The 20000-nt window shown below is 46.6% G+C and overlaps 1 protein-coding gene across 1 annotated transcript in view; it reads left to right on the forward strand.

Annotated features, from left to right (window-relative positions):
* The window catches only part of LOC147022345 (uncharacterized), a 44861-nt gene that overhangs the window by 11763 nt on the left and 13098 nt on the right, over nucleotides 1–20000 (forward strand). The window contains exons 2-3 of the mRNA XM_085893141.1: nucleotides 13453–13490; nucleotides 13595–13694. Coding sequence (XP_085749267.1) covers nucleotides 13453–13490; nucleotides 13595–13694 — 138 coding nt within the window. The remainder of the gene's footprint in view (nucleotides 1–13452; nucleotides 13491–13594; nucleotides 13695–20000) is intronic.

A 20000-nucleotide genomic window follows, 5' to 3' on the forward strand; every position in this document is an offset into this window, starting at 1 on the left:
CATTTTTTCTTAATATATCCAGAAGTAAGCATCCAAATAGCCTGGTTGAGGAGTCTACACCCATGTTTTTAGGGTCAATGGTCATGATAAACCCACTTAAAATTTGATAACATTGAAATTTAGTTCATCAATATGCAAATTAGCAGTCACCATTGTTGAAAATGTGGATAAATAGCAGTCACCATGTAGATAAATAGACATATAGATAGAAAAAAAAACACTTCAGTCTTTGTGAATATAGATCACTTTATTTTTCATACAGATTCAACAATTCGACAGTACTCTCGGGGTCGGACATCCGGGAACTTCGCCGACCCATAATGCAATGTCCGCAGAGCAACGCTGGCGAAGGGGAAAACAAAGTACTTCGTTCGCTCGGATCGCCATGCTATGCGTTGCAGTGGTGTATGTAGCGCTAGCGCTATCGCACGGCACTCGACTCGTACCCGTTACAAGTTTGTTTCTTTTGTAGCCTTTATTACACATTATTATTATTATTTGCAACAATGCCGAAAAGTTGCTGTATTTTCAGTTGTACTAATAACAAGGCAAAAAATTCAGAACTCTCCTTTCATCTCATACCAAGTCGGGCGACTGAACCAGAGAGGAGACTTCTGTGGCTTAGAGCCATGAGACAAAAAATTTGTGACCTTCCAGTGATCGGTAGTTTTTCATTGCCTCATGTGTAAACACTCCTGAGATTAAAAATAAAAATATATTCTGTGGTTAGTTATTAAAATAGTACCAGGGCAATTAAGCAATGGTACATCACGCAAAAACATTAATGCCTTGGCCCTTGATTGCCATTAATAGGATTAGAACTTGCAAACTAAATGCAACAACAATGTGTCAGCCTTTCCTTTAAGTTCACTGCAGTCTTGTCCTCAGCCCAGGCGCTTCAACTCAGCAGCCACAAGAAATAGCCACGCACTGCTACATCATTACAAAACGTAGAGACACACAGGCACACATGCTCACTCTCATACGGCAACGCTCATACACATCATTAAAATCAGGGATAAGACAGAATTTATACAACATGAATGTGAGCAATATTTTAATCATTCATTGACATTCTTGCTGGGTCAGTGAGTGACCTACAACTAGCACAGATGACTCACCGTCACACATTAGACAAGGCAGGTCAATTAAAACTATTACTAACTAGCCACGTCAGCTCGGGAGTTCATAAATAATTGAAATATATTAACACTTCAGTACAGTAATATTAGATAATACACAGTTAAAACTTGGATTAAAATTGAATTACATACCTGGTGTCTTGACTAGATACGTGTATCCGTCCGGGTATTGCACGTTCGGCCATTCCTTCGGGTTGTCGATCCACGAATCACCAGGGTACTGGTGGGGGCAAGAATCAAGGCCAATTAACTGTATTTTGGCTCGATATCTGGCCAATGCATCACCTGACAAATGTTCTATATATTGATATGACATTGCAAACACTTGGGTGAACACGATGTGTCAACAATTTATCTGAAATACATCAACAGAAAAAAACAAATCACTCGGCTTTGCGAGCAAGTAAAACCACGATGTGTGTGCGTCTGCGACCGGTGCTGCGTTTGTTTTCCCCTTTGCCAACATGGCGGTCGCGTTACCAAGCGAAGTCACGTGACTGTGACGTATGTCCGACCTCAAGAATGCAATGAAAGCAGCTAACAACACGGACAAAAGAAGACATTCCTGTGTAAATCAAATGTTCATATATATATATATATATATATATATATATATATATATATATATATATATATATATATATATATATATATATATATATATATATAACAGGTTTGTAAACCTTATGAAGGCGACTTCAGTGCTTGGTGTCTCATTCAGTGTCAGAGTCAGCAGCTGCCTTGGTGCGCTCATTCCTGCAGCCAGTATCTCCATGGCACGTACAGAAAACTGTGCATGGTAACTTGTCTGCTGTGCAGCGGCATTGAGCTGTGTAGCATTGCTTGTCGGAGGAACATCCACATCATATTAGCTCCAAGATCTCTGGTGGTGCAAGAGCGACGTTCGGCGGCAGCATAATTGGAGGTAATGATCTTGATGCCTCATCACGTTTCCATCCATACTGAGTGGGATCCCGAGGTGGTGGCTGCAGCTCAGCAGCTGACTTCCATATTGCTGTCTGGATATGAGCACGTCGCACGTTTTGTTCAAAGGACTCTGTAGTCGGTGACAGAGCCTTTAGGTCTGCTGCTTTGATGGGATTTAGTTTTGCCATCTTCATAGACCTCACCGCTTTGCGAACATCAGACATGTTGCTTCTCTCCTTGCTACCATAGCAAACAGCCATGAACACAGTGGCTTCGTCGATGACATCATCAATAGATGCATCCACATTCCCAAGTTTTTGAAGTGAATGGCCTGCTGCGAGTGTCTTCTTGCCAGTCAGTTTACCTCTACCATACATCTGGGCAATGGTGTCGCAACCTGTCAGTGCGTGTAAAGCTAGTAGGTCTTGCACCATCCCGGCATGCTTTCTGGCAGTGGCCCCAATGTCGATCAATGATCGGCCAGGACATGTTGCTTCCATTGTTACGCAGCATTGCAGATGAAGTTCTGCGAAGTGATACACAAGCAAAATGAACACATCAGTATCATCACAGATGACTGTGATGCATTTTTCGCCATCTTCGGAAACTTTAGCGACTTGCTGAATCATGATGACATCTGCCTCCTCATGCATAGTCTTCAAATCAGTGCGACACCTTTGGGCTCCAAGGTGTATTTCCACTGGGGTAGACTCCTGTCCCGTAATGACGAGCTTGTGTTGGCTCTGCTTTCTCTGTTGACTAACGCCAATCAAATTCTGGCAAATCAGTTCTATCAGCTGAACTTTGTTCTCAGTTACTGACAGAACCACCAGCTGTGGAGGCAGTGGAGTCTGGTGGTTCAACCTGTGGCACCTGCGAGCTTGCTGCCCAGCTCTTGCTAATCTTGTTCCACTCTTGATGCTGAAATCATGATATCTGTCAAATACCAGATGTACATCTGATTTGTCCACCTTTGCCATGATGTAGCTCGTGAAGTTGTCAACAAAGTCTTGCACAATTTCCCTGTTAGGCCAATGAATAACCCAGAGGATTGCACAACCATCTAAGATGGTGACTTCAGGTTGCGGACCCAGTCTTGTTGAGATTTCCACTTGGAGATTCTTCTTCAATGTCGACTTGGTCTTTGCTACTCTCATCTCCCCCTTTTCATCGAACATTGATGTTGGCACTGGAACAAGCTCGTACTCCAAGACGTCACATAGATTGATGTTTTGACTTTGTTGGAGTCCCATGACCCTGGAGTAGATGAGTTTTAGATCACAAACCTCAGTAGATCCCACACACATGACTTTCCGTGTCACTGCCATAGTTATGACTTGTTTAGATAAGGGAACGTTGAATCCTGCTGGCCAGCTTTCTTCATACGAATGCATCTGTGCTCGGCCAATGTTAGCTGCCCTTGGCGCGTTCACCTTCTCCGGTCCAATTCTGCCAGTTACAATGTTGAGAACTCTGTCTGCATGTTCGTTTGGGTCAAGTGGGTCGATACAGGACTGGAGTTTTCTCCTTATCTTATCTCAGTCCTCTGCATCAGATCGTATGTGTGATGGCTTCTCTTCCTTGTGAATGGTCACCTGTGTGACTATGTGCCCCTCAGACATATCTGATATCGTGGACTATCTGACTAAACGTATGCATACTATAGACCCACTTCTTCAGTGTAGAAGGCTTCATTGTAATGCGAACGATTCCATGTATGCCATGACCATAGCGCATGAACGTGGACCTGATGTACATATCCGACCATATACCGTTCCATCGGCCCTTCTTGTGCTGCATCACGTGATCTCCTTTTAAGAACATTTCCAGAATGTCTCCATGAAGCCTTTCCATCGATCGAAGGTAGTAGAGCCCATATCTAGCATAGTTGTGATGTCCAGCCACGAAGAAGTATGGGGAGCATCCCCTTCATAGCCCAAAGATGCAATGGCCAGTCTCCTTCACGCTCAGCACGAACAAACGCCCTCATGATGAATACAGGTTTCACAAGGTTCTGTACCCATAGTTGTGTGGTCATGCTCTTTGTTGCTTTGGTTTCAAGAGTGTCCACTAAGTCTTCATGACTTTCTGCCTGAGCCACGCTGGAACGAAGGACCTCCTCAGTCACCAATCGCAGGTCCCTGAAGTTTTGGGGAAACTTTTTTCCACCAAGCATATCAGCAACACCTCCAAAGGCAGATTTCATCACGTCTTCCAGCCCACTTTCAGCCATCAAGTTCCCCACACAACCGATGAAACCATGAGGGTGTGCATGCCGCCCAGCCTTGGTATGAACTGGGTAAATCGCTCAGGATAAACCCATTTAACATTAACAGCCACTCGATACAGCTGTTGGTCGTTTGTGTAGATGGTTATGGTTTGTCCACACTCTGCGGTCAACCGTTTTCCCTCCTCCATTGCTGTAAACATCATGTCCGGATTAGCTGGATCCATATCTATGAGTGGTGTATAAATGGCCCTTGTTGCAGGTTGGATGGATCGTCCTTGCTCTCTGCAGAGCTTCGTATTAAAGCCACCAAACTCTGGTGTGTTCTGATCAGAAGTGATTTGCTTCAGAAAAGAGAAATCCACATCTTGAACTCTCCTAAGTTGTATAGCTTGATGAGCCAATACACGGAGAGGTAACACCACACGTGTGGCTTCTTCAACTGGCATCGCTGGTTTCTCAGGTCCCTTGTACCTTTGAACCGAAATGTCTTCTGTCACAGGTGTCTTCATTTCATCACGGGTCAATCGTCTGATGAAGGCTTCATCTTCAGATGTGGAAGATATCTCCTGATATTTTATGGTAAGTAGTACTGCAAGATAATGTGTTGAAACGAGTCCATTCTGGGATGAGATATTTGTGTCGAAGTTGTCGGCAACAACCTGAACGAGGCCACATTCAGCATTGGCGGTTCCCCTAATCCGGGAGTGAACAGTTGCAGCCTTTGCTGCTGATCCCTTGAAATGCTGAAACTCATCATAGGAACAGGTCACACGATAGTTGTACAACTGCTCGATGAGGCTTTTACGACTGACGAGAATTCCCAGTGCTATTTGGAGTGTAGTTGGTCGATTGGTGATCATATTCGTTATGATGTTTCCTATCAGAGCTCCTGGAAGTGTGCAGTCCAGTTTAGCTGATATTTTGGAGAGTAGCAATTGAAGGGTTGAACTCACTGCTTCATGAGCAATATCTATATTAATTCTCGTCTAATAGGAACTGGGGTCGGACGACAACTGCTTAGATTCCTGTGCAACCTTCTTGGCAATTCGTTCTATGGAAACATCAATGGTGTCATCTTCATCTGATGCTACCAAGTTGATCGCAGTAGACGCTCTGCTGCGAAAAAAAGATTAAACTAGCGACACCTTCACCAGACAGAACCAGAAGCTCAGAGCCAAGTATATCCAACAATTTGGATAACAGGGTTGGTCGAGAGTATAGCTTTCCTCCATGATCCTTGTACATATTGTGGACTTCTACTGAATTCCAGATGCGCAACATGTCGTTTTTCATCGATAGGATGGTAGAACTGACAGCTGGCTCAATGTCCTGAGTTTCTCTGCCACTGTGTGCTGCTGCTGCAACAGAACGGGGTGTCATGAAGGACTTTCTGCAGTCATCGTGGTATCTCGCATCAGCAGCATGAAGATCGCTGAATGTGCCCATTAATCGTATCTTGATCTGGCGTCCTTCTTCATCCTGGCGGGAATCGATAACATCTAGAATAGTTTGTTTGAAAGTTGTCCGATCAACACGATCTGCAGCCCGACAAAGGAGAACTCGCCACCAACGATTAGAATTTATTAGGGTTAAGACTTATCAAAGTTTTTTTTTTTTTTCAGGTGAACTCAATGGAAAATTTGTAATTTTGACCGATGACCATGACCCCCAAAACTTCGGACCCTACTGATCTTCACAAATATGCATTTTTCACTCGAGGAATGGGTAGGATTATAAGTGACAAATAGAATAAGGTTCACGATAAGCTTAGTTTAAAGTAAGTCAGATCATTTTTGACGAAGTTATGAGCGAAAAACGATTTTGATCTTTTCGTGACCTTGACTTTTGATCCAATTGGACCCAAAAGTTAATGAGGTCGTCCAAGGTTCATTGCCCACCTATGGATTAAATTTGATAGTGTTTGCTAAAGCCGTTTTGCCGTAAAGTTGCTAACAGACAGACAAGCTGGTAGGCAGACATGGGTAGTCGGCCGTTGCTACGCAACGGAAGGGTCCATAGCAATGGTTCTTTCTCACACATAACTAGGACATACCATGAACCAACCATACCAGTTTCATGTATATCTGACTCAAAGTCTCTGAGATATAACGAACTTCGTTTTTTGTTTTTTTATTATTTTTGACCAGGGTTCATTCAAAGTCTATCTTCTCCGACAGTTTTCATAGAATCCGGCTGGAAATTTTTGACAATATGGCTGAATGTACTGCCCACAGTCGCTCGTGGCCCGATTTTTGAAAAAATACATTTTTGATGATTTTTCAAAAATTTCAAAGTCTCGTTGCTAGGCAACGGTGGTGTCCATAGCAACGGTTCTCATTTGCACACAACTCGGTCCTGGTATGAACCTACCAACCAAGTTTCATCGAAATCGCCATTGTATTAACGGAGCACTGGACCGAACAGAGGGACAGACAGACAAGCCGGTAGGCGACATGGCTGCTCACTCTCGATGGAAAGCTGGCCGACGCGACTAGCCGATATTCATGTACATGCTATCAATCAATTTAGCACAATAAATATGATTATCACAGCCCTCTTAGTTTGCGCCCAGAAACCCGCCTTGTGAAATTTCAGGCATGTTTCCAAAGAGACTCTAACAAATGGCAGCCCTGGCAATTCCATTTATCTATTCGCTAAAGATTTTATTTTTTTATATGATGCTGTAAGACATTCTCCTTGGGCATAAAAAAACAGATCCCTCAGAGGTCCAGTTTCGGAGGTATTGAATTTTTTTGTTCAGTCCACAATAAGTGTACGATGCACGATAAAGTATTTTAGCTGTTGCTAAGCAACGGAGGTGTGCATAGCAACCATTCATTTTTGTGTACATGCTAGCCACATTGTACACATTTCACCCAAGTTTCATCAAAATCACACTCTTTCTCTTAGAGATATTCGCAATTAACCGTTTCTGAAATGTTCGACATGTACTCCCCCAAAACCTATCTCCTACAAATATTTTTTGTTAAGGCTGCAAATTGGCATGAAGGGAGCGAGATGGATTGCGCACAGACCTCTTAGCTTAGATTTTTCGATTTTTTTTTCGCTTCTTTGACCACTTTAAATGGCCGTTGCTATGCCGTTGCTAGGGCCCGGGGTCCCATATTCGAAAGCACACGATTCCCAGAAATATTGGTCCGACCTACCAAATTTCATTGGAATCGGTTGAGTGGTTTAGCCCCGAGGCTTGACCAAAGTTTCGCGGACAGACAGACAGATGAAGATGTCCAGAATAAGGGTGTTCTAAGAGCTGCCAACAAATCGACGGAAATACTGATAATAATAATTAGAAGGGTAGAAAAAAAAATCTCAAATTTTTTTTGGGAGATTTTTTTTTCGACTAGATCGACTACTCAACAGACAGACAGACAGACAGACAGACAGACAGACAGACAAGCCAGTAGGTGGACATGGGTAGTCGACTACCCAATAGAACCTGACGTGATGGGCCCGTTCGATGGGGAATGACCTGAGGATTAAGCACAAGAAAATTCATGATTCTAGCTTCAAGGGTTAACGCTGCAGATTGTTTTTTCGTTAAAATACCCCCACATTTAGAGGTTTTTCGGTCGTTGCTAGGCAACGGAGGGGTCCAGAGCAACAGTTCTTTCTCACACATAACTAGGACATACCATGAACCTACCCTACTAGTTTCATGTATATTTGCTGCCCTCATCAATCTGGTGTTGGAGAGCTTTGTCTGGCACGTGTACTTGCAAGCAAAATGGCGCCATCTCTTGTCGAGCCCGGGAGGAAGGCGCTTCCACCATCCACGTGCACATGCAGGCAGAATCGTGCTTCCCTTGTAGAAGCTTTCCAAGGTCTTCATGCGCAAATCTGGCCAGCACCTCCTCGATCGGCTCTTCATGTGAACTCCACCATGCTCGATCTGCTCTCTCTGAAGCCCCCTCCCCAAGCACACTCTGCGCCTCCAATCCTCCTCTCTTTCTTATCCTCTGTCTCCTCCACTCCCGGGCTGTGGTCTCCTCGCTTCCAAGCACGGGAAGGCGGAGCTTCTCCTGTTGTTGTTTCAGGGACTCAGTCCCTAGCTTGCGGCCTGGCTTGGAATATAAAAACATAGGGGAAATCACAGAGGGTCATCACGTACAGGGGAACTTATTTTGACTCCCTAAGCTAATTAACACTGCACCACCCCTCGTGTGGTGACACGTAACACTTAAGCTGACAGATTCCCTGACATATACATCGAGGTGCTTCTACCCGTTCACGGACCATGCTACACGATACAATCCTAACTGTACTATTAAATCGGTTCATCCACCCCCCATAATCACAAATATATATATATATATATATATATATATATATATATATATATATATATATCTGCAAACATAACCCATCGCTTTGATGACACGGAGGGGTGGGGGGGGTATGAAGGAGAGTGGAGGGAGGGAGAGAAAGGAAGAAAGGAGAGAGGGAGGGGAGACAGAGGAGGCAGGAGGGAGAGGAAGCTAGGAATTGTGGGGGGGGGGGTCCCTCGAGTCTGTGTCCCTACGCCACACTCGAGTCTGTGGTTGATCAGTGCCCCAGACGAGATACACTTCTAGTCTTGGGGGATTTCAATGCATCGACTGGAACTGATAGGGATGGTTATGAGGTGTGTGTTGCTCCCCATGGGTCAGGAACTGTGAACCAGAATAGCACTAAGTTCCTTGACTTTGCAAGAAGTCATGGACTTAGGGTGGCTGGTTCATGGTTTCAGCGCCCACAAGCTCATCGCTGGACTTGGTATTCCAACGCTGGCGGTGTGGCAAAGGAGATTGACCATGTCCTCATTGACGGTCGTTGGAGGATGATCCAGAACTGCAGGGTCTACCGGAGTGCTCAGTTCCTCAATACTGACCACAGGCTTGTTGTAGCAACTCTAAAGCTGCAACTTAAATCCTGGAGAATGGTACCATCCCAGCCAAGGCTGGATGTTGCCAAGCTCAGGGATGAGAGAGTAGCTGAGGAGTTTGCGAACAGGCTGAGTGGACACTTGGGGGGTTTGGTTGCTTTGGGGGGTCCTGAAGAGTTGTGGAGCGCCTTCAAGACCACCGTCCTTGATGTTGCCGGTGGATGCCTTGGAGCTCACCGCAGGGCAAAGAAGAATTTTGTCTCTCAAGGGACACTGGATACCATTGACCAGAGTCGCAGGGCCAGGCTGAATGGCAGAGCTGAGCTGTTCAGGGAGCTGAGGCGTAAAACTGTACATGCACTGAGGGTGGACAAGGAGGCCTATGCGCGAGGAATCTGTGAGGGGGTAGAGCATCACCTGTGGACAGGTGATTCTCGTCCCGCTTACAGGGGAATTCGCGCATTACGTTCATCCAAGCCCATCCCTCGGAGCACTACAGTTCGAGCAGAGAGTGGTAGGCTCTTGACAGAGGAGTCTGAAGTGAAGGCCCGCTGGGCCGGTTACTTTGAGCGGTTGTACCAGGCTGATCCCCCAACTGTCGAGTTGGATGTCAAGGGTGTTACAATCCCTGTTGCTGACCCTCGAATCAACTGTGGTCCACCTACGCTTGTGGAAACATGGGCTGCGGTGAACCAGTTGAAACGGGGCAAAGCTCCAGGGATCTGTGGCATCCATGCCGAACTTCTCAAGGCTGGTGGAAATGCTGCACTCGTGTTGTTGCATGCAGTTTTGTGCTCTGCCTGGAACACAGGCATCATCCCAACTGACTGGAAGAGGGGCCTTGTTGTCCCTCTCTGGAAAGGGAAGGGTGATCGCCAAGACTGCAACAACTACCGAGGGGTGACGCTGCTCTCAGTGCCGGGCAAGGTCTTTGCTCGGATAATTCTCGATAGGGTTCGCCACCATCTGCTTGAGCACCAGCGTCCAGAGCTGTCAGGCTTTACACCAAAGAGGTCAACGATTGACCGTATCCTTGCACTTCGTGTCCTCACCGAACGCAGACGAGAGTTTCGGCAGGGGCTGCTTGCAGCCTATGTTGATCTCTGTAAAGCGTTCGATTCAGTGAATCGGGATGTCCTCTGGAGGATTCTTGGTCTTCGTGGGGTGCCACCAAAACTGATCGATCTGATGTCTGAACTCTACTCTGGTACTGAGAGTGCTGTGAAGTGTGGTGGTACCATCTCTGACTTATTTCCAGTTGTTACTGGAGTTCGTCAGGGATGTGTACTTGCCCCCACACTTTTCAGCACTTGTATGGACTGGATTCTAGGGAGGATGTCGGAGAGATCAACTTGCGGTGCGTCATTTGCGAATGTCAAGATCTCGGACCTTGATTTTGCAGATGATGCAGTCATCTTTGCGGAGACTTTAGACATCCTCTTGGGGGCCCTCGAGGTGCTGAATGAAGAGTCGGAGCCGTTGGGATTACGGGTTTCTTGGGTCAAAACTAAGATCCAGGCTTTCGGTGACATCTTGGATGCTGCTGTCCTGTCTGTGTCTGTTTGTAGTGAGGATGTTGAGGTCGTGGAGAGATTCACTTACCTTGGCAGTGATATTCATGTCTCTGCTGGCTGCGAGTCAGAGGTCAATAGACGTCTGGGTCGGGCCTGGGGAGTCATGGATTCACTGGATCATGGGGTGTGGCGCTGCCGGTACCTGTGCGGGAGGACGAAAGTCCGAGTCTTCAGGTCCTTGGTACTTCCAGTCTTGCTCTATGGGTGCGGGACTTGGACTCTGACCAAGGATCTGAGACGGAGACTTAATTCCTTTGGTACCAGGTCTCTTCGGAGAATCCTTGGCTATCGCTGGTCGGATTTTGTGTCCAACGAGTGGTTGCTGAGAGAGACTCGGATGAGATTTGTTACCTGCATAGTCCGTGAGCGTCAGTTGCGGCTGTATGGACATGTGGCTCGTTTTCCTGACTCTGATCCTGCTCACCAGATTCTCTCAGCGGGGGAGTCTCATGAGTGGAGGAGGCCAGTGGGTCGACCACGTGCCTCATGGTTGCAACAGGTTGACCATCATCTCAAGGAGATGGGGATGGGCCTGGCATCTGCCTGGGGGATGGCCAGACGGAGGCCCCTGGAGTACCGGCGGAAAGTGGACGCAGCGACGTGCTGTTCTGGCACATGCTCCCATACCTGACCTGACCTGACCTGGGGGGGGGTGGGGTGTGGGAAGAGCTCTTCTTCTTCTTCTTCTTTCGGCTGCTCCCGTTAGGGGTCGCCACAGCGGATCATCCGTATGATCCGCATAGTGATTTGGCACATGTTTTACGCCGGATGCCCTTCCTGACGCAACCCTGGTCGCCTCCTACGACACAGGGATATGGTACACCTATTTTAACCAGGGTATACACCGGCCCAGTACACTGGTACTCATTCTGCCGACCTCGGAAGGATGACAGGCTGAGTCAACCCCCTGGTGTATTAATTCAGTGGCCCAACGGGGCTTGAACTCAGGACCTTTTGGATCCCAAGCCGCTGCCCTAACCACTGTGCCAACACCAGGCTATCGGGTGTGGGAAGAGCTATGCTCACCAAATAGTGCTATACCACGGGAGGGAGAGATGCAAGGAGTGAGGGAGTGAGAGGAGTATGAAAAAAAGAAGACGAGAGAAAGGTGAGGGGTGGAGGTCGAGTTAGTAAAGAGAATGATATGTTATGCTTAATGACCAAACACACACACACACACACACACACACACACACACACACACACACACACACACACACACACACACACACACACACACACACACACACACACACACACACACACACACACACACACACACACACACGTCAGAACAGCTATACACACGACGACACAACAGAGTTTATAAAGTAATCCACTGGCACGTCTGCAAAAACTTTGATATCCCAGTTCCTGAAAATTTGTGGGAACATGAACCAAAAGTAATCACTGAAAACATGATCCCATCGAGCGTGAATATCGAAAACAAAGTGCTGTGACCACATATTATACTTAGGTACAAAAAAAGGGAAGGTGACATTGCTGAATGAGGTGTTAATAGGAGTGATTTTGGACGAAACGATGCAGAAATCAGAAATCAAGACCAAACACCAAGACCTCAAGAATGAAGTGAGAAGATCCTGGAAACTGAAGAATGCCAAAGTTGTTCCAGTGATAGCTGGACCGACAGGAATGATGACAAAGAACCTCACAGAGATATTAAACATCGGTGCAGTACCCCTGGGTGCTCACCTGGTAGTCGCTGGATAAGATAACCAGGCAACCAATGGTTGGCATGAATGACCCACAAAATATATAATGGAGTAGAAAGTAAATACCTCTGGTTTTTTGGGGGTTTTTTTTAATGTAATGAACAAACCTTGGTACATCATGGGTGATAAAGGTTGTGGTCAAATTTCATCGAAATTGTGTGTGTGGTTTCAGAAAAGATTAAATACATATTTTGGGGGCAAGCCCCTACCTCCCCCCCCTCAAATTGTATCCACAGGTGGGGAATGAACCTCAGACGACCCCATTAACTTTTGGGTCCAATTAGGTCAAAGGTCAAGGTCAGGTCACAAAGAGGTAAAAATCATTTTACGGTCATAACTTCGTCAAAAATGGTTTCATTGACTTCAAACTAAGACTAAAATATTCCTCATTCTATTCCTTATAATCAACATTCAGGTTAAGGATGTATCAAATTTAAATTTGATCCCCAAAATAACTTTATGCCTTAAATGGGCGGGATTTGTTGTGCCTGGCACCACTTGTTAATAATTTTTTCGTTGCCGGATTTTAACGAAACTTGATACTGCACACTACAGGCGAATTGTGAGTAAGGTGGCCCTAAAATTTTTGTGCTATCTTGTACTGTTTTGGCTGTATTTTGGGAACATTCATACATTCAAGATGAGATTTTTAGTAATATATACATAGTATATGTCTGTGCCCGCAAGTTGTTGTTGTTCACTGCTATCTCCACACGTGGGTGGGTTTCAGGAGATGGAACAGAGACCTACCTAGTCTCAATGTGTGTGTGTGTGTGTGTGTGTGTGTGTGTGTGTGTGTGTGTGTGTGTGTGTGTGTGTGTGTGTGTGTGTGTGTGTGTGTGTGTGTGTGTGTGTGTGTGTGTGTGTGTGTGTGTGTGTGTGTGTGTGTGTGTGTGTGTGTGTCTCAATGCTTTATTATTGTAGTTTTAACAAAGCACTTTTATCCTAACCACATATGTTGCAGGTTGCAGACTTGGGGAAGTACTTTTGTGAAACATTGACGTAAGTATTGTATTGTATCCCTACCTGGCTTGATTCTCTTATGAAGCCTTGCTTCAAATGCTGTAGTGTTTGACTGTACTTTGTGTTTCTTTTCTAACTTACAGGTGCTCTGTGGGTTCATATTGCTGTGAAAATGATACCAGGTGCTGTCGAGACAGAAGAAACTCTCTCCTGGAATATTTACTGGAATTATTGGTGGTTCTGGTGAGGAGGACCTTTACTTTTATTATTAATATTTTTTTAATGAAAAGGCACAGCCTATACCATTTTATCTACATATACCTACCTGTTATGTGAAATCACAATCCCACGTGTTATTTTCTACGGAGTAGATCAAAACGTTTTGACCGTTTGCTGGAATATAATATTCAGGTTAACAGGGATGTTTGGGTTTCATTCAGGGGTATGCCTGGTATTGGCTTAATGCTTAGGGTGGTGGGCTTTGGATCCGAGGGTCCTGTGTTCAAATCCCCCTCATCTGTTGAATTTATACCAGATGGGGTTAACTCGGCCTGTCATTCTTCCGAGTTCGGCAAAATGAGTGCCAGCATGCTGGTGTCCTGTGTCGGAGGGGTGACCCGTCCAAGATTGTGCCCAATAGCCAAGGAGACTGCTGAAGCAGCACCAACGCTCTGCACAGAGTATGGTCCCAAAGTCGTCCTCCTGGTATTGGCTTAATGGTTTGGGTGGTGGGCTTGGGATCCTAGGATCCTGAGCTCAAATCCTGCTTTGCTGTTGAAGTAATACCATGTGGGGCTGACTCTGCCTGTCATCCTTCCGAGGTTGGAAAAATGAGAGCCAGCTTGCTGGTGTCCTGTGTCGGAGTGAAGACCCGTCCAGAATTGTGCCCAATAGCGGAGGAGACTGCTGAGGCAGTCAACGCTCTACACAGAGTATGGTCCCAATGGATGATTTCAGAGGGTCAAAGTAAGATTGTAGTTAAAATGCAAATTATTTTAACCGACCTTGTACATGGTCAGAGTGACCCTTAACCCTGTCTGTTATGATAAATGTTGGCACCATTGTGGGGAAAAAAACTGAGCGTTCTGATTAATTTGTATGAACTTTCAGAGTATCCATCCAACGAGAGATCTTGTTCCAAGCATGCAACACGTTCTTCTGATGCATACCTTTATTTGGGTGGTGTTTAGGCAACTGACAGCTCTGTGTTGGCAAAAAAAAAAACCTGGGTTACGTGCATGAAGCAAAAACATACCTACTGCATATCTATCTATAATTCCAGCAATCTGTGTGTGTGTGTCTGTCTGTCTGTCTGTCTGTCTGTCTGTCTGCAACAGCCGTTTCTCGACAACCACCGGTCCGATCTGATTGAAACTTGCCAGGAATATTGCCGGGGACCCGCGGATGTGCCTTTTCGAGGTTTGATATCAATCGGACGAGCGGTTCCCAAGTTACGGCCATTTATTTGTCAAGCAATGACAAGACACGGTACTATGACATCACGAATGACGTCACAATTATTGCTTATTTATTTATTTTATTTTTTGCACGATTGACGTCACAATTCTTCTTCATTTGGTATGACGTCACAATCGACGCTGGAGACCTGAGTATGTGCCTTTTCAAGGTTTGATATCGTTCTTCATCCGTTTCAGCTGTTTCACAAGTATTTCCCAAGGTTTGAAAGCTGTTTTTTTTCCCAAGGTTTGAATTAATTGTTCAAATTATTAATTAATCCCAAGGTTTGAATTTTCCCAAGGGAAAGAGCTGTTATGTTTCCCAAGGGTTTGAAAGCTGTTTTTTTCCCAAGGTTTGAATTAATTGTTGCGCTTGATAGACATTTGTGAATACATTTACAGAGAGAGGGGGAGAGAGGAGGGGCGATAGAGGGGGGCGAGAGAGGGGGGGCGAGAGAGGGGCGAGAGAGGGGAGGGAGAGAGGGGAGGGAGAGAGGGGAGGGAGAGAGGGAGGGAGAGGGGGCGAGAGAGGAGGAGGGAGAGAGGGGAGGCAGAGAGGGGGTGAGAGAGAAGGCGAGAGAGGGGCGAGAGGGGAGGGAGAGAGGGGAGGGAGAGAGGGGGTGAGAGAGAGGGGGTGAGAGAGAGGGGTGAGAGAGAGGGGGTGAGAGAGAGGGGGTGAGAGAGAGGGGGTGAGAGAGAGGGGCGTCACAATTCAAGAGAGGGGGAGAGAGGAGGAGGCGAGAGAGGAGGGATGAGAGTGGGGGCGAGAGAGGAGGGGTGAGACTAGAGGGGGGGCAAGAGAGGGGTGAGAGAGAGAGGGGGTGAGAGAGGGGTGAGAGAGGGGTGAGAGAGGGGGTGAGAGAGGGGTGAGAGAGGGGGTGAGAGAGGGGGTGAGAGAGGGGTGAGAGAGAGAGGGGCGTCACAATTCAAGAGAGAGGGAGAGAGGAGGAGGCGAGAGAGGGGGTGAGAGTGGGGGCGAGAGAGGAGGGGAGAGAGAGGAGGGGTGAGACTAGAGGGGGGCAAGAGAGGGGGGAGAGAGAGGGGGGTGAGAGAGAGGAGGCGTCACAATTCTTCTTCTTCGTTTGATATGACGTCACAATTGCCGCTGGGGACCTGAGTATGTTTCTGTTTCCAAAGTTATGGCCATTTATGATACGGTTGGTCCAATCTAATTGAAACAATGCCCCAATCTAGTCGTCGTTTACGAGAGCGAAGGAGCTGCACCTACGGGCCCGCACTAGTAATTCAAATCACATCACTGCACTGGAAAACGCATCCACACAATCACATCACTGCATCCACACCTTTTGCCATGTAGGATGAGGGATATTTAAATTCTTCTTATTTTGTATGCACCGTCAAGGCTCGTGGAGGAGCTAGAATATAGAATGGATCAGGATGTAAAAGAACAAAACGAACAATAGAAAAGAGATGGGGGTAGGGAACACACCAGCAGCAGCATTGAGAGACAAAATAGAGAGAGCCATGGAGTAATAAGGGATATGGGGAAGAATGAGGGTAAGGGGCAGACACAAGGGGGTGAACAAGATGGATACAGCCACAAACTCTCAATTCGAGAAGTGGAAGGAAAAACTGGAATTCGGAAAGAGATGCGCCTGGTGAGGGTTACTGGGGGTAAAGATCATGGTTGTGGGTGGGGGATGACCTGGGATGGTGGTGAACAGCTCCATTGAAGCTCTGGAGGGAAGAATGAGATTGAAGAGAATGTGGAAGTTGGTTCCACAGGTAGGGAAAAAAAAAAGAAAGAATGAATGAGTGGAGGTGAGCAGTGATTTTGGATTTAGGGAGGGTCACCAGAAGGGGGTCCGATGACAACTGAGCAGTCGGCCCTTTCGATCCGTGACGTCAGTGGCATTTGCAGCAGCAATGGCGGGGGCCATCGGTTGCAGTGGGGCAGCAGTTTGGGTATAATGGTGAACGAACCCACGGAAGGGTCAATGGTGCTATCCCACCAGGTATTACCTTGGAGGGCAATCTGGACATATTCTGGCCACAGTCTCCAGGCACCACGATGTGGTGCACACACTCTAAGGGCAAACAAGAAGCCAACTAGGCCTCTTGTTTCGGCCATTCTGTTGCATTCATCAGATGCTGTGTTCACATTCTGGGCTTCCAGACCTGGGCTCACGGGCTGTGGCGGACGAGAGAGTGGGTCTGACAGAACACCTGCCATTCTCACTATAATCCCACGCAGTGCAGGAAGACTTTGCCACCGCTTCTAACCATTTCAAATCTTGTGGTGATGGGGAAGGGGTGGTGGGGACAGGTGGAAGTGCCATCTAACTTCTGCGGTCGAAAGAATGAAGGAAAGGAAGAAAAATCAAAACGAAAGAGTTAGATGTTTGGTGCATGGAATGTTCGCACGCTCAAAGACAACGCGACCAACCCGGAATGAAAAACAGCAATCGTCGCTTGGGTACTCACTCAAAAAGACATCAATTTTGCAGCACTCATCGAGATAAGATTTGCGGACGAGTCACAGCTCACCGAAACAGGCACCGAATGCACATTCCACTGGATCGGTGAACCTGCAGATGCTGCCCGACAAGCAGGTATTGGGTTCGCAATCAAAAGTGAGCTTGTTTCGCAGCTGGTACCCATCCTGAAAGGACACAATGAGTGGTTAATGTCGATGTGGTTAAAACTTCAGGACGACCGACAAGCCACCGTTACCAGCGCGTGCGTACCAACCATGTCATATTCCGATGATGAGAAAGAAGCCTTTTATGAACAACCATCACAAATTGTATCATCTGCACCTGTCAACGCTAAAATTGTGTTGATGGCCAATTTCAACGCCTGAGTGGGGGGCTGCAACTCTGTGACACATGGGACCAAGTTATCAGCAACCATGGTGTCAGCAAACAAAAGAGCGACGGTACCCTTTTGTTCAGTTTTTGCACCACGAACAAGCTCACCATCACAAACATGCAATTCCAACAGGCAAACCGGTCGAAAACATCATGGATGCACCAATGTCAAAGCACTGGCACCAAATAGACGACACCATTGTGCGCCAACGTGATCGACATGATGTCCATCTGACCAGAGCTGTCCACTATTCCAATGCATGGTCCAATCGTCGTCTGATTGTTGGTAAAACAGCTCTCCAATTTGCACATAAAGCACGAAAACAGCAACCCCCTAAAAAAAAAAAAACCCAGAGCTGAACGTTTTGAAGCTGAAAAACCCAGAAACATGTCCAGCAGAAAATCTCGAGAAGGAGCTGGGAAAATCTGATGACATGGACTTTAACTCATGCACAGCCGAATGGAACACACTCTGCGAAGCGACCAAGAAGGCTGCACTCGATCCGATGAAAACGGTCCACTTCTTCTTTCCATGCTGGACGACCTGCACCAGAAGCATGTTGCCGATGCACGCGATAAATAGAATCTGTCAAAGAACAACGAATACACAACTGCCAGAAGCGCAGCACAGAAGAAATGTCGTCAACTGAAAGAGGACTGGTGGATCGACAGAGCCAGTATGCTCCAAGAAGCTGCCGATAACAGAGACGCACGAGGCTTCTTCAAATAACTGGAAGTATTGTACGGTCCCATTTTCAATGGGGCTACACCGATATGAAGTGCTGACTGGAGTTCTCTTATCATCGAGTCAGTTTTGATCCTGCAAAGGTGGGCAGAACACTTCGGCAAAGTCTGGCTGATGCCCATCAGAGCTGGTGTTTGCCACCAATTGTGCCCTTGTCACCCATATGGAGTAGGATGCACAATGCCTGATGGACGCCTCTGTATGATCTGCCAACCGATACATCTTGACTGTCAGCTTGAAGAAGATTGAAATATACCATGGAAAGGGGAGAGGGTGCAATATCAGAAAGGGTGCAAGACCAGAGGGAGTTGGTGATGACTAATTTTCCCATAAATGTCTACTTACTGCACTTCCTCTGGTGCAATTCGATCATCTGATCATAGGCTTGTGAAAGTCAGCATCTCACTGACTATTCTCAGAGAGCTGTCTCAACACCGGCGAGTCTGACAGTTTGGAAAGGACTGCAAGCAGCCATTTCGCTTCAGGACTGGTCTCCCATATCCACTGCCCTGATATTAGCTCAGCCTGGGAATTCCTGCACAGAATCAATCTCAATCTCGATATCTCTCTATCTCTCTATCTCTCTCTTCCCACCCATGGTGCACTGATCCCCTCAATTACAGACCTACCAGCTTACTTCCAATCATCAGCAAGGTCATGGAATCCATCATTACAGTTGATATGAAATCCTTCCTTTTCTCCAACAACCTCATCTCAGATCACCAATTTGGTTTCAGACCAGGTCACTCCACCTTGGACATGCTGCTTCTACTCACCCTGCAGTGGATGGAGGCCCTCGATATCAGACATGAGATCAGGGCCATCTCTGTGGACATATCTCGTGCTTTTGATAGTCGGGTATCGTGCCTTGCTCTCCAATCTCTCTGCCTATGGAAACCAATGCCAACTCTGCACATAGCTTTCTTACTTTCTCGACTCTCATAGCCAACATGTGGCTCTCAATAGAATCCTTTCATGTCCTCTTCCTTTCAAAACTGGAGTGCCCCAAGGCAGTGTTCTGGTCCCAGTTCTATTCCTGATCTTCACCAAGAATCTCTCTGACTCACTGGGAAATCCACTGTATCGATTTGCTGATGGTTCCACCCTCTGCCGTGACATCTTTTGTCCTGCAGACTGGCGGGCTGAAGCCTCTTTCCTCTCTTCAGATCTTGACAAAAAATCACAAGCTGGTCAAACACTTGGAATATGTCTTTCAATCCTGACAACTCTCAATCTCAGTCTCTGTCTCTCTCAATCTCTCTCAATCTCTTTCTCTCTGAAAGGACCATCTGGCAAACCTCTCCCCCACCTCACCTCCACCCCCTCCAATCTACTTTCTTAACAATCCTCATGAGGAAGTTCAATCATTCAAACTCCTTGGTATCACGATCAGCCATGATCTTTCTTGGGCAAACCACATTCCAAAGTTGGCCTCCAAAGCCAACCGCCAACTGGACATCCTTCATTGTACAAAGTCCTTCCTTGGCACACCTGAACTCCTATCCACCAACAAGCT

This window comes from Eptatretus burgeri, chromosome 8, assembly GCF_056783735.1.
Source record: "Eptatretus burgeri isolate ZD-2024b chromosome 8, Ebu_testis_v1, whole genome shotgun sequence".
Lineage (NCBI taxonomy): Eukaryota > Metazoa > Chordata > Myxini > Myxiniformes > Myxinidae > Eptatretus > Eptatretus burgeri.